An 18,507-nucleotide genomic window follows, 5' to 3' on the forward strand; every position below is an offset into this window, starting at 1 on the left:
GTATCGAAATCCAAGGATTCCAGCCTTTGGTAAAAGCAAAGGAAAACACATGCATCTTTACTCCAAGAAACAAAAAACTTGTATGTATAGGGGCAGATTTTGTGATTCAGTGTTTATTTGTTCCTGTTAGTCTTTTGATACCATGTATTTAATTTTTTAAAAAACCATATTTGTGTTCTACATATGTCTTTTTAAAAAAGCTGGTGATGAAAACAAAAATTCCACCAAAAAAATTAACAGGAAATGTATTAAGAGTAGTATCTAAACCAAATGCTTTTCTTAATTTTTTTCTGTCAGCAGTCATTTTCTTACTTGAATTTTTAATAGTAACTTGGAAGTTCTAATTAAGACTTTTCTGAAAATACCAACATTATTTTTCACAGATCTAGAAAAAATAATTCTACACTTTGTATGAAACCAGAGAAGACCCTGTATAAAAAGCAAAAAGAACAAATTGAGGGGCATCAATTTATCGGTCTTCAAGCTATACTACAAGGCTATAGTAATTAAAACAGCATGGTACTGGCACAGGAACAGAGACATAGACCAATGGAACAGAACTCAGAACCCAAATACAAAACCATCCTCATATAGCCATCTAATCTTTGACAAACCAGACAAAAACAGACACTGGGGAAAAGAATCCTTATTCAATAAATGGTGTGGGAAAATTGGATAGCCACATGTAGAAGACTGAAACAGGATCTGCACCTCTCACCTCTCACAAAAATCAACACACAGTGGGTAACAGACTTAAACCCAATGCATGAAACTATAAGAATTTTAGAAGAAAATGTTGGGAAAACTCTACAGACATTGGCCTAGGGAAAGAATTTATGAAGAGGACCCTAAAGGCAACCACAGCAACAAAAGAAAAAATAAATGGGACCTGATCAAATTAAAAAGCTTCTGCACAGCCAAGGAAACTATCACAAGAGCAAACAGACAACCTACAGAATGGGAGAAAATATTCACACGCTATACATCTGATAAAGGGCTGATAACTAGAATCTATATGGAACTCAGGAAAATCAGCATGAAAAAATCAAACAACCCCATTAAAAAGTGGGCAAAGGACAGGAACAGAAACTTTTCAAAGAAGACAAATGGCCAAGAAACATATCAAAAAATGCTCAACATCTCTAATCATCAGGGAAATGCAAATCAAAACCACAGTGAGGTATCACTTAACTCCAGTGAGAATGGCTTTTACCAAAAAGTTCTAAAACAACAAATATTGGTGTGGATGCAGAGAGCTAGGAACACTCATACACTACTGGTGGGACTGCAAACTAGTACAGCCTCTGTGAAAAGCAATATGGAGATACCTCAGAGACGTACAAGTAGAACTACCATTTGATCCAGCAATCCCATTACTGGGCATCTACCCAAAGGAAAAAAAGACATTCTATAACAAAGACATCTGCACTCGAATGTTTATAGCAGCACAATTCACAATTGCAAAGATGTGGAAACAACCCAAGTGCCCATCAATACATGAGTGGATTAATAAAATATAGTATATATGTACACAATGGAGTTGTACTCAGCCACAAAAAACAATGGTGATCTAGCACTTCTTGTATTATCCTGGAGAGAGGTGGAGCCCATTCTACTAAGTCAAGTATCACAAGAATGGGAAAAAAAAGCACCACATGTACCCACCATCAAATTGGTATTAATTGGTCAACACTTATGTGCACATATAGTACTAACATTCATCAGGTGTTGGACAGGTGGGAGTAGGGAGGAGGGGATGGGTATGTTCAAACTTAATGGGTGAGGTGCGCGCACCATCTGGGGGATGGACACACTTGAAGCTCTGACTCGGGTGGGGCAAAGGCAATATATGTAACCTAAATATCTGTACCCTCATAATATGCTAAAATAAAAAAGAAATTTTAAAAATTAAAAAAAAAAACCTGTTTTCTGGTTGATGCACTTAAAGGGCAAATAACGCTAACTTTTGAACATGACAAAAGGTACAGAATAGACTACACCATATAACCATATTCCTTCACCCACATGCGTATACAAGTTCCTCTGTGTAAGAAAGAGAACTCTACATATTAGGGGATGAAGAGTGGAGGACAGGCAAAGAAAAGTATGTTGGTAACTGCAAAAAGGAAGGGAAAAAAGATGCACTTCTATACTCTTCTAACACAAGCAATATTTAAGTCTTCCCTCTCCATTGCCCCACCAATAAATTTTCTTTTTGCCTAAGATAATCAGAGCTGTTTTCTTTGCTAACAACCAAAAGAATTGGCACCCTCACCTCTAGACCCTTCTCCTTTCAATCCATCCTGTGACCAGCTGTCATATTAATCTTCCTAAAATACAGCCCCTTTCAAAATTATGTATTAAACTTTTAGCCTATCATACAAAGCCCTGCATGTGTCAGTCTGAATTCAGAAGAGGACACAGACACTGAGACTCTGATTCAAGTCCTGATAGTTTGAGCTGTGTGACTCTGAATATGTTAACAAATGTCTTTCAGCCTCAGTTCCCTTATGTCAAATGGAAATAACAAGAATGCCTGCTTTACTAGGTTGCCGTTGATGATTAAAAGAGAAAGTATAGGCTATTAGATATTAATACTATCTTCGAGTACTAACCTGCACATGCCCAATACACCAACCCAACTGGACTACTTAATGTCTCTGAGAAGGTCCTCTACTTTCTAGGTCTTATGCCTTTAATCACACTATTCTTCCTACTATGGGCCAGTCATAATACTAGAATTAATAATTAACCAATGATGGAGCCTTGATTAAATTCATTTTCTGTGCTACTGAATTGAATTTAAAAATTAGTAGAAATTGTAGGGTACTAATTATACTCTACACATAATCCATCAGGAGAAAGGAATCATAACCACCACCATCTTTAAGCTGCCATTCCCCTCAACCCACACAAATATACACAATAAGATATAGTGCTACAGATGAAAGGAATTTTTTTCAAGGCTTGCAAATCAAAATTATACTGGGCGATAAATTTATCTAGGACTCTAGTTTCTATCTCATTTGATATCTTGTAATTTTAGCTCTTAAACATTCAGATATCCTCACCCAGTTTCTAAGTTCTCTGGATAAAGATGCCATCTAGGCCAGGCGTGGTGGCTCACACCTGTAATCCTAGCACTCTGGGAGTCCGAGGCTGGTGGATTGTTTGAGCTCAGGAGTTCAAGACCAGCCTGAGCAAGCGCGAGACCCCCGTCTCTACTAAAAAATAGAAAGAAATTAGCTGGACAACTAAAAATATATATAGAAAAAATTAGCCGGGCATGGTGGCGCATGCCTGTAGTCCCAGCTACTCGGGGGGCTGAGGCAGGAGGATTGCTTGAGCCCAAGAGTTTGAGGTTGCTGTGAGCTAGGCTGACGCCACGGCACTCTAACCTGGGCAATAGAGTGAGACTCTGTCTCAAAAAAAAAAAAAAAAAAAAAAAAGGATGCCATCTAGACACGCTATTCACACCAAATGGGCATAATATATGAGTACAACTCTAAAGATCCCATTGAATATAATGCAATATAACAAACAAATACTTTTTATTAACCCCTAAATTAATTTAAGGGAGCATGTTTGGTAGGATATAAAACCTGAAACTGGTACTCAGAATAATCACCATGTAAGTCAAAAATAAAATACAATAAACAAAAAAACTTGCTTCAGCCATATTAATATAAGTATTACCCTAGCTAGTGAGTTTTAAACTTTAAAATAAAGACAGGTAGTAAGTCCTGTCACTTTAGACATTTAAAACTCAGAGATGGAATACCCGAGTGCAATCCTGGGAACCATCCTGCCTAAGACCCAACAGATGAGGCACCCAATGTCTCATTATTCCCTCAAATAATTACAACTCTATAACTCAGAGAAATATCTCTAAACAAATAATAATATAAATTCTCACTTGCCTCATATCACCTTGAAGAAAATCTCTTTTAGGCAAAAGTAAAAACTCTCACTGGCGTACCTTCAATAGTATCCTCTTTAAGAACTTCGGTTTCATCATCATCATTTAAGCAATAAACTGTTTCTTTTCGTATATCTTCTTTTTTTAAGGTTCTTGCATCCACAACTGTCCAAGTCTTTTTAACTTTCTCCTGTACCATCTTATATTACAAAAGATAAATAAAGGGAAAACATAAAAAGCTAGGATTCCAACTGATAGAAGATGAAAACCTAATACACTCTCTGGTTCACAGACAGAAATCCAGAACAACTACTCTAGCTACATTGTTTTGTTTGCGCTTATCTATTGTGAAAATCTTATTAATAGTTTATTTCACAATAGGACATACTGGATAACTCTCTCTACATTTCATTCTACCCTCCAAAGTAATCTATAAATAAATTACATTAACATTTATATATACAAATGTTCTGTACAAAACCTCAGATGAATAAAAGGAGGCCTATTTTAGCACAGTTTTCCAATATAAAAGAAAGGACAAGCGATATAACAATAGTCCGAAATAAACAAAGAAATTTGAAAAGGAGACGGAATAAAGAAGAAATGGAAGCGACTGTATTCTCATTCCTAGGAATACTATTCTAGGCATTGATGGAACCTGAGATAAAGAAAGGACTGGAAAGGACCGCCTCCACGGTTCTCATGGATGTATCATGTGTTTTGGAATCAAGTCCTTGAATATACAAGAAACAATTAAATATATGAAAACATTTTGTATAGTTTTTTTGTATATTTAAAATGTTTTTGGCCGGGCGCGGTGGCTCACGCCTGTAATCCTAGCACTCTGGGAGGCCGAGGTGGGCGGATCGTTTGAACTCAGGAGTTCGAGACCAGCCTGAGCAAGAGCGAGACCCCACCTCTACTAAAAATAGAAAGAAATTATATGGACAGCTAAAAATATATATAGAAAAAAATTAGCCGGGCATGGTGGCGCATGCCTGTAGTCCCAGCTACTCGGGAGGCTGAGACAGGAGGATCGCTTGAGCTCAGGAGTTTGAGGTTGCTGTGAGCTAGGCTGATGCCACGGCACTCACTCTAGCCTGGGCAACAGAGTGAGACTCTGTCTCAAAAAAAAAAAAAAAAAATGTTTTTATATATTTATTTTGTACATTTAAAGAAAAAAGGCGAGGAGGCTCATGTGGAGGCATGGGTCAGGGATTCCTACTCAAAATGGGATTTCATCAAATAATCATCAAAAGCAACTCATTTTTGAAAGTGTGCTATTGTGTACAAATGTACATATATTACAAAATGCAATTTCACAGTAACGACTCACCATTTTTTGCTATTTCATAGATGTCATTACTATCAGATCATTAATAATTGAATTAAATGTGACTGAATCTCCAAAATTGTAAACTTAAATCTGGTGTACTATCTATATTCCTGCTATGATACTACAATGATGCAACTTAATGCACTTCATTTGCTTTCTTTAAAAAAAAAAAGAGAGGCCCAGAACTCATGATTAACAATCAGTTATCAATGGAGAGAAAGAGAAAGAGGAGGGAGTCAAACTCTATTACAGATAATTCTTTAAACTTCCACTCCTGGCATGCCTTTTACATAAAAAGCTAAAGACAGATTAAATGAACAAGCAGATAGAAAAGCGGTAATTATGGTTCTGAATAACCCACATATGAATTGTCAGTTCCTTACATAAGCCTGTTTATCTGCCTGCTAACATTACTTTTAAAAATGCGTACCTACCACTTACCGATTTATAGGCCACTATCCTTATAGACAAATTGGAACCTATGGTCAGCTGGCAGGGCCAGGGCATGGAACACCTCGTAATTTTCTTGAAGACACACAGCTGCCTCAGACTTTCACTTAATAAAGAAAAATATAAAATGAAAATAACAATTTTAAAATGTTAACTTGTGCTGGATGATGCATTTAGTTTTCTAGAATGAGAAGTGAGCTGTTGTTGATTATGAAGAGAGGAACAGCAGGAGACGGCAGGAAAATGACAACCACAAGTTGGGACAGAGCCAGAATACAACTAAGTTGGCTTAGGAGGAAGTAGGAGTTGAATCACTTTACTGACAGGTGGAAACAAACATCTCTGTCTTCCCCTATTCAATCTTTTCTTTCAACTCTGCCAGTATTCTTAACATTTTTTCAGGACCAAGGGCACCTTTGAAGATATGATAAAAGCACATTCACAAATGAAGTCTGCACACAATATAAAGGTTCACCAACTCCCTGAAAACCATGAACCTAAGGATAAGAACCCCTGTTCTAGGATATCAAAGGGTGGGCACCATCCTGTAATATCACTGCTCACAACTCTTCAATTCATTAGTTAATTCCAATTCTCTTAAAGACATGATATGTTTTTACATACACACAATAGACTTAAGTAAAGACTATCAGGGGATAGTCGTCCATATTTAGTCTTAAGGTAAAGCAGATAACTCTAGGTATCTTAGTGGTGGGAAAAGCTGGAGGTGGGTACAGGAGGACAAACACAATGTAGAATGCTCGTTCAGTTAAACAAAAGGGAAAATAGATTCTATTTTTATGTGGCACCTAATCAAACACAACAGAGAAGATTTAGGAGACAGGTAGAATCTGTGGTATTCACCAAAATAAGGAACAAATGAATAAGTGACTAAATGCACTTAAAGCATATGGTCCTGACTTCAGGGATGAACTCTTGGGTACAGATGAAAAACAGATTTAAATAGAGGTAAAGAGAATTCTCTTAACATTATCCACAAAGTTATGGACAGAGAGGCCTCAAGAGACTTCAATTTTCAGAAATAATTTACAATGAATAATAGATATTTTACCAGACACTCCACTTCCAAAACTATGGTAATACTCGGCTTTGGACTTATTGGAGAATGAATGGGTCTGAACCAGGTCTAACTCGTCTCATAGGACATTACTAGTTCAAGTACAAGTCAGGTCTAAAACCACCATGAGGTTTGGATTCTCTTCCAGACCAGTATTTAATACGATATATAAGATCTGAGAACAAATGGATCAGTTCCACAAAAGAGCTGAATCACCCAAGCAGAAGTCAAGTTGTCTTCCTAAGATTTTCTATATGAAAATAAGCCTAGTCCAGTGCTGTCCAGTACAACTTTCTGTGATGATGGAAATGTTCTATTTCTAACAGTACCAATCCAAAAGGCAGCACTTGAAAGGTGGCTAATGTGACTAAGGGAATGAATTTTAAAATTTATTTAATTTTAATTAACTTGAATTTAAATATCCATATGTGGCTAACGGCCACTGTGTTAGATGGCAAAGTTCTGGTCCACACCCTTATGGCAGACCTATGATCAAAGTAGCTTTAAGTTGCTAGGATAATGAATAGGCAGTAATTTATCTGCTTGCTATGCTAATAGAAAAAAAAAACTTGTAATTTGTATGGACCTATAATTTTTCTTTATGATATATGGTTAATATGTTAGTTTAAGACATGTACTCCCAAATTTAAAAGAGAAAAAATTTAGAATCACATATTTGCACATACTATGACAAGAATACATATTATGTCAAGAAACTTCACTTTACAGGGATTCTTCATTGATATCTTTGCCAACCTCTTGGGAAATTACAATTCCATCTCCAAAATTTCCATTTTCCTTTCATTTTCAAGGCTGTTAGCAAATCAGAATGTATTGTTTGTCAATTATAGCTCACCAGAAATATTTAAAAATTGTGGCTGTGAAAAAAATTCAGATATGTACTGCAGCTCTTTAAAAAAAGTCTAGTTGTTGAATCTTTAATTGAGAACTGTGCCTAAACAGCCTGTATTTTGTGTATTGACAGCTAAACTGGAATTAATTCATCAATATCAAGCAGTATCATCTCCGAGAATTTCAACCCCCACAAGCAATACTGCTTGATAAAAGTATTCTATTGCCACTTTTGCCAAATCAGGCCCCTCAAACACAAAGTATTCTAGATGCTATTGATCCCTCTCAGGTTCTCTGCTCAAAATAAACGTATGTCCATTCCAGCCAAGAATAAGATAAAGAAGCTGGTCTCTCCCATAATCTCTAACTAGATGGTTGAAAACAGCAATCTGCTTTATTATATTATATAGTACTTCAGGGATTTCATTTTTCTTAAGTCATTTTGCCTTTATATAACCCACATGAAATAAGTAGGCTATGAATTCTTCACATTTTGGGTTTTTGTGGGGTTTTCTTTTCCAGATTAAACCATTTTGTGACCAAAAGTTTAAAAAAAATCACTATACTATAGTATGCTGCTTTCTAAAACCTAAATGAGAGGATAAGAGGATGCTGACTCAGACCTGACAGTGCTTTTTATAATTAAGAATATTTTTTGCAGGAGGTTGAGGCCAGGAGTTCGGGGCTGCAGTGAGCAATGATCGTGCCATTGTATTCCAGCCTGGCAACAGAGCAAGACCCTGCTTCTTGTAGGGTCTGCAGATTTTTGTAGATGTATGAAAAGGAGGGGCCCAAAAAATGTGCCCCAAGCTTGGCATAAAGAAGAAATCTACTACTTCACTCTTTACAATTTGACTTGTTAAATCTCTCATGGTATCCATCTATTCCCAAACTTCACAAGCCCTGTAAATTAATGAGAAATCAGGTGCCAACCATACAAAATTTAAAAAAGAGGATTAAGGGTGAGTGTACCATTTCTTTAATAAAACTCAGAATATGTATTAAACAGTGACTGCTAATTCAAGAGTGGCCCAGAAAAAGAAAAGCACATTAGGGAGACCTCTGATCAAAGGAGAAGTTTATGTGGGTATGATTGAAAGTTGTCATCAATGTTTTCACTTCTTACCTGAAGGAATAAATTTCATCCAGGCCATCTTCACCTTCTAAAGACATCATCACTGTTTTCACCATGTGAATACCTTCTTTTTGCTGCTCAGTAATTCCTTTTTGAGGAAAGGAGGGTCCATGGTGGTCCAAGGGCAAGTTACCTTCTCCTCTGTCCCCAGTTCCATCTTCCTTGGCAATTGGGAAAGGCAAGCTATCAGGAGAAGATCAGTAGTAATTAAAAAGACAAGCTCTGAAGCCGAATAATAAAATTGGTTCCAATCCTATGACTGTCATTCACTAACTATGAGAAAGTGGGCATATTGGTCTATTTCACCAAGCTTTAAATTTCTCATCTGTCAAATGACTTACCTACCTTAGCCAATATTCTTTCAGTTTCAAGTGACTGACAGCTCTCTGATTTGAAAAGGGGAAAATTTACTGGCTGACATAACCAAATAATTGAAAGGGGAGGGTGGCACAAGGCCTTAACAAGATTAGATCCATCTCAACTGCCACTAGGATTATCTGACTCTCTCTACGTGTTTTACCTTCATTTGCCTTTATGCTGCCTTCACTCTCTCAGACTGGCCTCTCCCACATTGCCTCTGACCATGTTATAGCTCTGCTACTGTCTGAATGTGTCCCCCAGAATTCACATGCTGAAACTTAATCACCAATGTGACAGCATTAAGAGGTGGGGCCTTTAGGATGTGATAGTCATGAGGGTGGAAGAGTTCACGAATGGAATTAGTGATCTTATAAAAGAGGTTGAAGGGAGTGCCCTTTTGGCATATTTGCCCTTCCAGCATGTCAGGACACCATGTTCACCCTTTTGTCATGTGAGGATGAGGACACAGCAACAAGGCATCATCTTGGAAGCAGAGATTCCCTCACCAGATACCGAATCTGCTGGCACTGTGATCTTGGACTTCTCAGACTCCAAAACTGTGAGAAATCCATTTCTTTTGTTTATAAATTTTGCTAAGTGGATGGTTATTTTTAAGGCACTTTCTCTATCATTTTCTTTACTATACTTAAACAGGGCTTTCTGTTTAAATCTTTCTATGCATGCTTAACATGACAGATTTGCATGTCCTGCATTACCTAGCAGATAAAAATCTTCCAGAGAGCAAAGTATGGCACATAGCGTTTGTATCAGGTTATTGCTGTTTCCATAGTATCAACCAGGAAGGGACAAATGACATAGAAATGAAGGTCAGGAAGTTACCCTGGAAAAAGAAGTTATAACAACAGTTCTTTCCACCATACATCAGACCAGAAATAAGCTTCCTCAGTAGCCAGTACAAGAAACTAAAAACTATGTCCAAGAAATAAGTCTGCTCAGAACACAGTGCTTCTTTGAGCTGCTGGTATTTCTTTAGTCCAACTAGAACAATCGATCATACACAGAATACACTAAACAATAAAACCATAAACTCTACTGTGTATGCTAGAGGTTTGCAGCACAGGAAGAAAGCATATTACTCAAGAAAAAAATACAAGTCAAATAAGCAAGTAGAAGGGCTATGTTCCCTCTTCTACACGCTTTTCTGTACTGCTCACACAAAAAGAGAGTAGACCTTTCAAATTACATTGAGAGAGGTGCACTATGCTTCTACCATGTAGAGGCATCCTGAGATTATGAACAGGGAACAGAAGCTGAGCTGGGCTTCTGAAGTACTTAGAAAACCTCAACTCTGTAAGAAGTGTCACTTAAAAAGCACTTAATTTCTCTGAAGTACCATCTCAACAAGTACCAGTTTGATGGGTTATTCTGAACTATTTTTCTATAGTCCTACAGAAAGGAGAAGTCCCTTGGCTGTCTTAGGAGATACATGCATGCAAGAGAGGTTCTTAATTCCCCATAGCAGGCATTTTAAAAAGCCAAAGGCGCACCACTCTGAGCTAGAGGCTTCTTGGTATAGCTCTTAATTTGAAAAATGAACGTCCCCAGGAGATTAATAATTCAATATCCTATACCATCACTCTGCTTTCACCAAAAATAGAACAAGAAAAAACAGGTTTCAAATGCAGCAGGAAGGATCAGTGTAGTGAAAAGAAATTTTTGTTAAGGATATAAGATAGAGAAAGTAAATGCTGGAGGGAAAATTCAAGTGTTTTGTGAGAGGAGAAACTCTCTCCCTAACAAATTGTGAAATACACATTTTTTTCCCTCTAAATCTGTTACCCCATCTCTAAATACACATAAGCAAATTACATTTTATATATGTGTCTGCATCTTTTGTTCTGAAGAAAAGCAAAATGTAAACATTTTATGTGTTTAAAATGATTCCCGTCTACCCTAAAACATTTATTGTCTGTCTGTAGGACACAGTTCTCTAGCACGGTTTTGTTTTGCTTTTGTTGTTGTTGTTTTTGAGATAGGGTCTCACTCTGTTGCCCAGGCATGAGGGCAGTGGTGCAATCATAGCTTGCTACAACCTCAAAATCCTGGGTGAAGTGATCTTCCTGCCTCAGCCTCCTGAGTATCTGGGACTACAGGGTGTGCACAACCATGCCCAGCTAATTTTTCTTATTTTTTGTACAGACAGGTCTCACTATGTTGCTCAGGCTGGTCTTGAACTCCTGACCTCAAGTGATCGCCCTGCTTTGGCCTCCCAAAAGTGCTGAGATTACAGGTGTGGGCCACTGAACCCGACCTCTAGCGCTGTTTAAGAAAAGAAACCAGGCTGGGCACGGTGGCTCACGCCTGTAATCCTAGCATCTGGGAGGCCGAGGTGGGCGGATTGTTTGAGCTCAGGAGTTCGAGACCAGCCTGAGCAAGAGCGAGACCCTCGTCTCTACTAAAAATAGAAAGAAACTATATGGACAGCTAAAAATATATATATAGAAAAAATTAGCCGGGCATGGTGGCACATGCCTGTAGTCCCAGCTACTCGGGAGGCTGAGGCAGGAAGATTGCTTGAGTCCAGGAGTTTGAGGTTGCTGTGAGCCAGGCTGACGCCACGGCACTCTAGCCCGGGCAACAGAGTGAGACTCTGTCTCAAAAACAAAAAAAGAAACCATCAATCTGGTAATTGTTTGGATAAAGTCTTCTACATAGGAAGGAGATAAACTGAATATCCTCAAAAGATTCGCTACACTTGATCTTAGCCAAAGGCTGAGAAGCGATAAAAAATTCTTCTAACTCCTCAGTTCTTTGAGTCCAAGAACAGTGAACAATGATCTGCTATTGAGCTCAATTCCTCTGGATCACTGTGACTTTCATCTCTTTGTCCCCCAAATTTAGAACAGTTCCTAGAATACAGAGTAATCAGTGAGTGTGGAGTTGTTAGTCATCTGACAGACTCCAACTCAGAGCAGAAAGAGAAGACTTTGTGAACCAAACACTCTGTAAAGGGGTCCCACTTACTGCATTAGGAGATCACAGGATTTGTCTACATACGTTATTCTTAGTATCTTACAAGAATTGCAGGGAGATGCCAGATTTCCTCAAGTTATGAATTATAATATCCAGCTGATCTTTGCTGAATGGGCTGCTGAGGTCAGTGAATACTTCAATATGCCTCTTCTCAAATTTTTTTCCTCTAAAAGAAAGAGTTATCACATTAAGAAATCATTCTCCTGAATTATTTTCTACAAATTCAAACATATTTTGTCACTGAGTGGAGAGAGGCTAAGAAATGAATCTAGATACAGTTAATAAATGTGATTACATCCTAGAAGTATATGTATTATTGATAGTTAAATTCTTATTAAACACATTATCAACCCTGGTATACCTTATACTTTGAATATCTTGGGCTAAATTTCTCAGCATTATAGAAATATTATGTCCCTGAATTCCTAACTCTAACTCAGCTCAAAGATGTGGTCGCTGTTATTAAAAAAGAGCTCTTCCAGCCTCCACATAGGCAAAATGTAAACAAGGAATTCTCCCAGTGTACTTCAACTTCAGAACTGCACTCAATTGATACTCACTTTTCAAACACCTTGATCTGATTCCACAAACAGGACTAGTGGTAGAATTTTGCAGAGGATGTACAAAGATTGAGAAATGATATTATAGATTTAGGCCTGGAATTTCAGCACATATATTTTTCCTAACAGGCTGGGGGGGGGGGGCAGGTATGTGTATTCAAAGATACACATTTTTAAGGCACAGTGATTTAATAATGAATTAGGAAGTTGGCCAGAGTCACTATGCACTTAATATCAACTACATATGTGATTACCACTTAGCATTTTTAAAAAAACTGGTGATTGGCTTAAGTCAAATAGGAAGGGAACTGAAATAAGCCAAACATTTATTTCTCCCAGAAAAATTCCTACCAAGTATAGCCCTTGCTCTTTTAAAACTTAAAAAAAAAAAAAAAGTTGACCTGAACCATTGAATTCTGTCAAATGTTTCTTTAGCCACACAAACATGCTGCTTGATTTAATAATGAATCACATAGTACAGTGAATATATCAACCCACAAAATTTTTGTAGAAAGGCTCATTTCCAACTCTTCGGTTCAGACACTTACACAGTTTCACGTTGAATCACATCCATGCACACGATCAGCGCATCCAGAACTCAGCTAGTTAAGGGCAGAGATATAACCAAACAGTTCCTTCTTCCCATGAACATGCAATTTTTTTCCAGCAAAGTCCACAGTGATGGGAATTGTTAACAATGGACTATGTGATGACTTAAGTACTTGCCCAAGTGCCCTTCTTGCACAGTTTATTCACTAACATATATTCTCACATTTGCTGTATATCAAAATATACATCCTGACACATACAACTAAAAAAAAGAAAATAAACAAGAGGCAGTCTAATACATTTCATTCATTCAACCAAAAATTACAATGATATTTAACAGTATCTAGAACTCATTTCTGGTCCATTCTTAAATATGAAGTGAGCCATAATATAGCATTTGCAAGTCACACCCAGCACAGCAGCACCTCCCAGTGATCAAGGATGGCACTATAAATTGTTTAGAAAAATAACAAGAGTAAGCCCTTAAATTGAAAATCTCACAGTTTGAATAGCAATCTGATTTCTGACATAAAAACATCCTCTATCCAGAAAAGGGTGGAGAATGCTAATACCCATACTCTCCTAAAAATATCTTTTCTCTACCTCCAAATGTTTTTAACCAGCACCACCTCTGCATATAGTTAATACACACCTATACTCCCTAGTATCTTCCTCTTCCTGTGCCTCCCAACCTCTCAATGCCACTAATGCAGAGAAGAGACATGTGACGAAAGTGCCTGGAGCCCAGGCACCTAACCTGATTAATTTCTCATTAAATCCTAATACATATCACTTCCCCATCCTCAGAGCAAAATATACCCACATACTCAGAGCTGGGACTCTGGGGATGTCTCACCAGACTGGAGAGATTAAAGGAATCTGTGATTCCCAGATTAAAGAAAATTTCTTAAAAGTCTTCTCTGGCTGAAAAAGGATACAATCAGCTTGTTGAGAACCTGGTTGGATTTTGTTTTCAATGTCCTCCAGCAAATCAAAATCCGGCAGCATCAGGTGTCTGTGCACTGTGATGTTCTGATACTGATCCCCAGCAGCAAGGGCATTCTCAGTGCCATCTGTACCAAACAGGACTAAAGCAATCTCATCCTTGCTCTCAGCAAACACCTAGAGAAGAACATCAGAAGGCTGAAAACTATATTAGAACAACCTACAAGGGATAAAATACCTAACCTTTAGGAAACAGGACAATCATACTACCCTATGGCAGGTCCCCGGGGCCATAGAATATTGGGCTGGACAAAACACAGGACTTATGGACAATGAAAATTCCTAGGTTCTAAGCAGACATTTTCATTGACTATAATTCCCACTCTTCATTTCAGCACAAGTTGGGGTGAGGAACAAGAGGGTACAATTAATAACTGCTCCTGATGACTTCCAGCCAAATTGGACTCTAATTCTCAATGATAACTAACTATGGATAATTTGAAAAGATTTTAGTCTGTCTTTCCGGAATGTCTATCCAAGGTTTAAATTTTCTGGAGAGTAACAAAAGCAAGTTCCAGCTTCATCGCCTATATCCCAGCAATTTCACTGACAGGTATATACAGTATACCCTAGAAAAATTCTTATGCATGTATGTAAGGAGACAATAGACAAGATAGTTTACAATTCAGCACTGTTAATAACAGGCCACAAACTGGAAGCAAATTATCAACAGGAGAATGCAAAAATGCACTGCAGAGTATTTATACAATGGAGTACTACACCCCAGTAAAAGTAAATTTGTGCAACATTTCTCAACGTGAATACATTAGGTTGAGAAAAAAATACGTTGCAGAATTACATGTACCATATAAAACCGTTTACATACACTTTTGACAGCTTCATACAATACTAAACATTTTCTATAAATATATACTTATGTCCAACGGCATAAAATATGCAAGGTACTAACTACCAAAATCCTGACAAAAGGAGAAGAAGAGAGAAAAAAAGGATTGGGAAAGGGCTTCAAGTTTATCTATAACAAAATACTTTATTTTTTAAAGGAAAAAAGAGAAAGAAATCAAATAAATATGGTAAAACACTAGGATTATATAGCACAAGAACGGGAAAATAAGTTTCCATTATATTATTCTCTGCATTTCCTAATAAAATATTTTTTAAAAACCCACTGTCTGACACAAAAGGCAGTTCTGTCCTCACCTAATTATTAACATAAGCCTTTCACATTGCTGGGGAAGAATACTGTGAGGAGAGATAATGGAATTCTGTCATTCTTCATTTTTGTTGGTCTATTAAATGCTCTTGTCTGTAAACAATTCCACCTACCATTTCCAGTTGTATTAATACGTCGAGCAAAGGTCTCTGTTGCTAGGATTGAGACATGTCTAGCGTACTGACTAGGCAGGTATCTGCCTCCTAGACAAGAATTCATCTCAAGGCAAGATAATTTTGCTCCAACAACAAAACTTCAGACATGGGAAGGGAGGAAATTTTTGAGTGTAGTATGGGCCTGGCACTAGGTTTTTGTGCCCCTATGTTCCAGATTCAGACTCTTTCTTAAAAACAACCACCACCACCAAAAAACCATCCTATATTGGAGCACAACCATAATAATTGAATACCACCAACACAACTATAACCAAGAATGGGGTTATAGCACCCTATTCTTTGACACCTCAAGGACTCCAGGTCATCAGGATTTGTGGAAATCTAGGATGACAAGTGGCAACACCCAGAAGAAATGGCAGAGGTGTTCAGGAGAAGCAGCAGTATCCAGTGAATAAAGCAGGACCTCATGGAATTAACAAAACTGTCAGTCACACCAAGTAGAAGGGGCAGAAATAATAATAATAATCATAGCTAATACTTATACAGTGTTTACAATATGCTAAGCACTGTCCTATGCACTTTATCTACACTAAATCTTTTATTCCTCAAAACAACCCTATGTAAGAGGTATTATTATTTTCATTTTATACACGGGACACTGAAGCACTGTGGTAGACAGGCCCAAAGATAGCCACCATCCATTCCTTCTCTCCCTGTATTTGTAGGCTACTCCTTATAAAAAGAGAGGGAGTCTAAGTCCCCTCTCTTGAATGTGAGCTGGCCTTAGTGACTTGCTTCACTAATAGAAAACAACTTTCTGGGATTTCTAAAGCTAGGTCATAAGAAGCCACAAAGGGAGGGTCTCTTGGGACATTTCTTCTTCGAACCAGCTGATACACTGTGAGAATCCCAAGATACACAGGCCACATGTAGGAGTTCTGATGGACAACCTCAACTGAGCTCAAAGGCACCAGAAGGCATCATCTTCCAGCCATGTGAATGAACCATCTTAAACATCCAAGCCAGATGACTCCGGCTCCAGCCACCATCTGATTGCAACTGCATAAGAGGCCTCAAGAGAGTCACTCAACTGAGCCCACTCACTCATCCCACAGAACTATGAATGGTGATATTGTTTAATATGTCATTTAAGACATTAAGTTTTGGGGTAGCTTGTTACACAGCCAAAGATAAATGAACTAGGCACAAAGAAGTTGAAGGACTTATTCAAGATCATGAGGTTAGCAGAGCAAGGACTCAAACCCAGGCCACTGGCTCTAGAGATCGTGCTTTTAAACATTACTTTACACTGCCTCTTGTTTCTGATAAAAACCATAATATCCAGTGGAAGGGGCAGAATGAGGGAAGACAAATTATCAGGTTCTAGTGGTGGGTGGACTTAAATATGAGTATATGCAAGAAAACTTCTCAGATTCCCCAAAACAGTGTGGCTAGACATTATAAGGAGGTTGGTATCTTAACGCAGGTGGAGGAAACAAGCAGTTAAAACATGGGTTACAAGCTCAAAATCAATCTGAAACTTACCTGTCGCTGGACGAACATGGTCATTACCTTCTTTGCTTGTTCAAATGGGGATTCTTCACCAGGAAAGGAGTTCCTCATGGCAAAGCCCACATCCATACATAGCACAACAGCTGCCTAGAAGTAAAGTCCCAAAGAGTGTTTGAGAAAATAACAATCATAAGAAAAAGATTCATCCAGTGAGAGCATGATGCTGAAATTTAGTTTAAAAAAATAAAAAAATGTTTAACAATTATATAAATTAAATAAAATATAAATTAAAAAAAAAAAGAAAAAGATTCTGAGATATGTCAAAACCTGTATTGGTATTTAGAGGAGGCAGGATAAAGCGAAGGGAGATACTATTTAATCTAGAAAGTATCTGCCAGGAGAGGAGCATGCTCCATGTAGCTGCCTCTCCTTCGGGTCTGGGCCCCAGAATAAACCCATGTTGAGCAGATATGAAATCAACCTATAGGTCAGAGTTAAGTCCAACCCAACTGAGCCCAGCATTCTTCAGACAAACTGCAGTTGATCTGCAGACCAACTAGCATGAGAATAGATGCTTTTCCTGTGTCACTTATTTGAGGTGTGGTTTGTTAGGAAGCATTTTTTGTGACAACTGGTAAGTACTACGATGTATGTATGCTAACATGGCACACTCCAACAATGAGTCAGTTTATAAATTGGGAATCTAAAATAAAGACTATGATACCAAATCTCTTCCGGTAGAGGACACAGATACATAACAAATAATGCCAGCATAATGTTCCATGACAGCTATGCAGTGGGCAGTGAGAGACACAGGAGCATCCACCCAAGGCTGGTGGAGGGGAAAAATGAAGGGTAAGGAGGCAGAAAAGGCTTCCTGAATATGGACGTCTTTGAGTGAGTCTTCAAGAATGAGTGGGAATCAATCATGTGAACAAGAAAGTTACAGATGGAGAGAACCACATAAGCAAAGGCACAGTCATTAGATATACAGCAATCAACAGTAGTGAGCAGCTCTGGGCATCATGTCCTATAAGAAACATTAATTACCACTGACCATGAAATGAGCATGTTAGGGAAGGATCTTGAACAATATGAGCTGTAAAGAACAGTTGGAAAAAACTAGATATTTGAGCCAGATGAGATTAAGAGGAACATGATAGTTCTCAAATATTTAACAGCTGTGTTATGAAAAGACTGATCTACAAGAAAGATAACAGAATCAACATATAGAAGTTACAGGGAGATTGGTTTCACTCCATATAAGGTGGAAAAAGTAACATTTAGAAGCTGTCAATAGAGGAACTACTGTTTTCTGAAGCAGTGATCTTGTGACCCTAAAAGTATTTGAAAAACCTGTATGAGCTCCTATCAGGGAAGTTATAGATGATTTCTAAATGTGGTTAATCTCAGGCAACATAGGAAAAGACTATTTTTCTCTAGTTTACAAAAAAATTGAATATAAGG

At 37.8% G+C, this 18,507-nt stretch overlaps 1 protein-coding gene across 1 annotated transcript in view; it reads right to left on the bottom strand.

Annotated features, from left to right (window-relative positions):
• The window catches only part of XRCC5 (X-ray repair cross complementing 5), an 84,416-nt gene that overhangs the window by 63,948 nt on the left and 1,961 nt on the right, over window positions 1–18,507 (bottom strand). Inside the window, exons 2-8 of the mRNA XM_069467382.1 lie at window positions 17,074–17,187; window positions 14,172–14,355; window positions 13,233–13,281; window positions 12,168–12,290; window positions 8,762–8,953; window positions 5,697–5,811; window positions 3,980–4,118 (exon numbers count right to left, since the gene is read on the bottom strand). Of these exons, the coding sequence (XP_069323483.1) occupies window positions 3,980–4,118; window positions 5,697–5,811; window positions 8,762–8,953; window positions 12,168–12,290; window positions 13,233–13,281; window positions 14,172–14,355; window positions 17,074–17,187 (916 nt within the window). The remainder of the gene's footprint in view (window positions 1–3,979; window positions 4,119–5,696; window positions 5,812–8,761; window positions 8,954–12,167; window positions 12,291–13,232; window positions 13,282–14,171; window positions 14,356–17,073; window positions 17,188–18,507) is intronic.

This window comes from Eulemur rufifrons, chromosome 1 (assembly GCF_041146395.1).
Source record: "Eulemur rufifrons isolate Redbay chromosome 1, OSU_ERuf_1, whole genome shotgun sequence".
Taxonomy (NCBI): domain Eukaryota; kingdom Metazoa; phylum Chordata; class Mammalia; order Primates; family Lemuridae; genus Eulemur; species Eulemur rufifrons.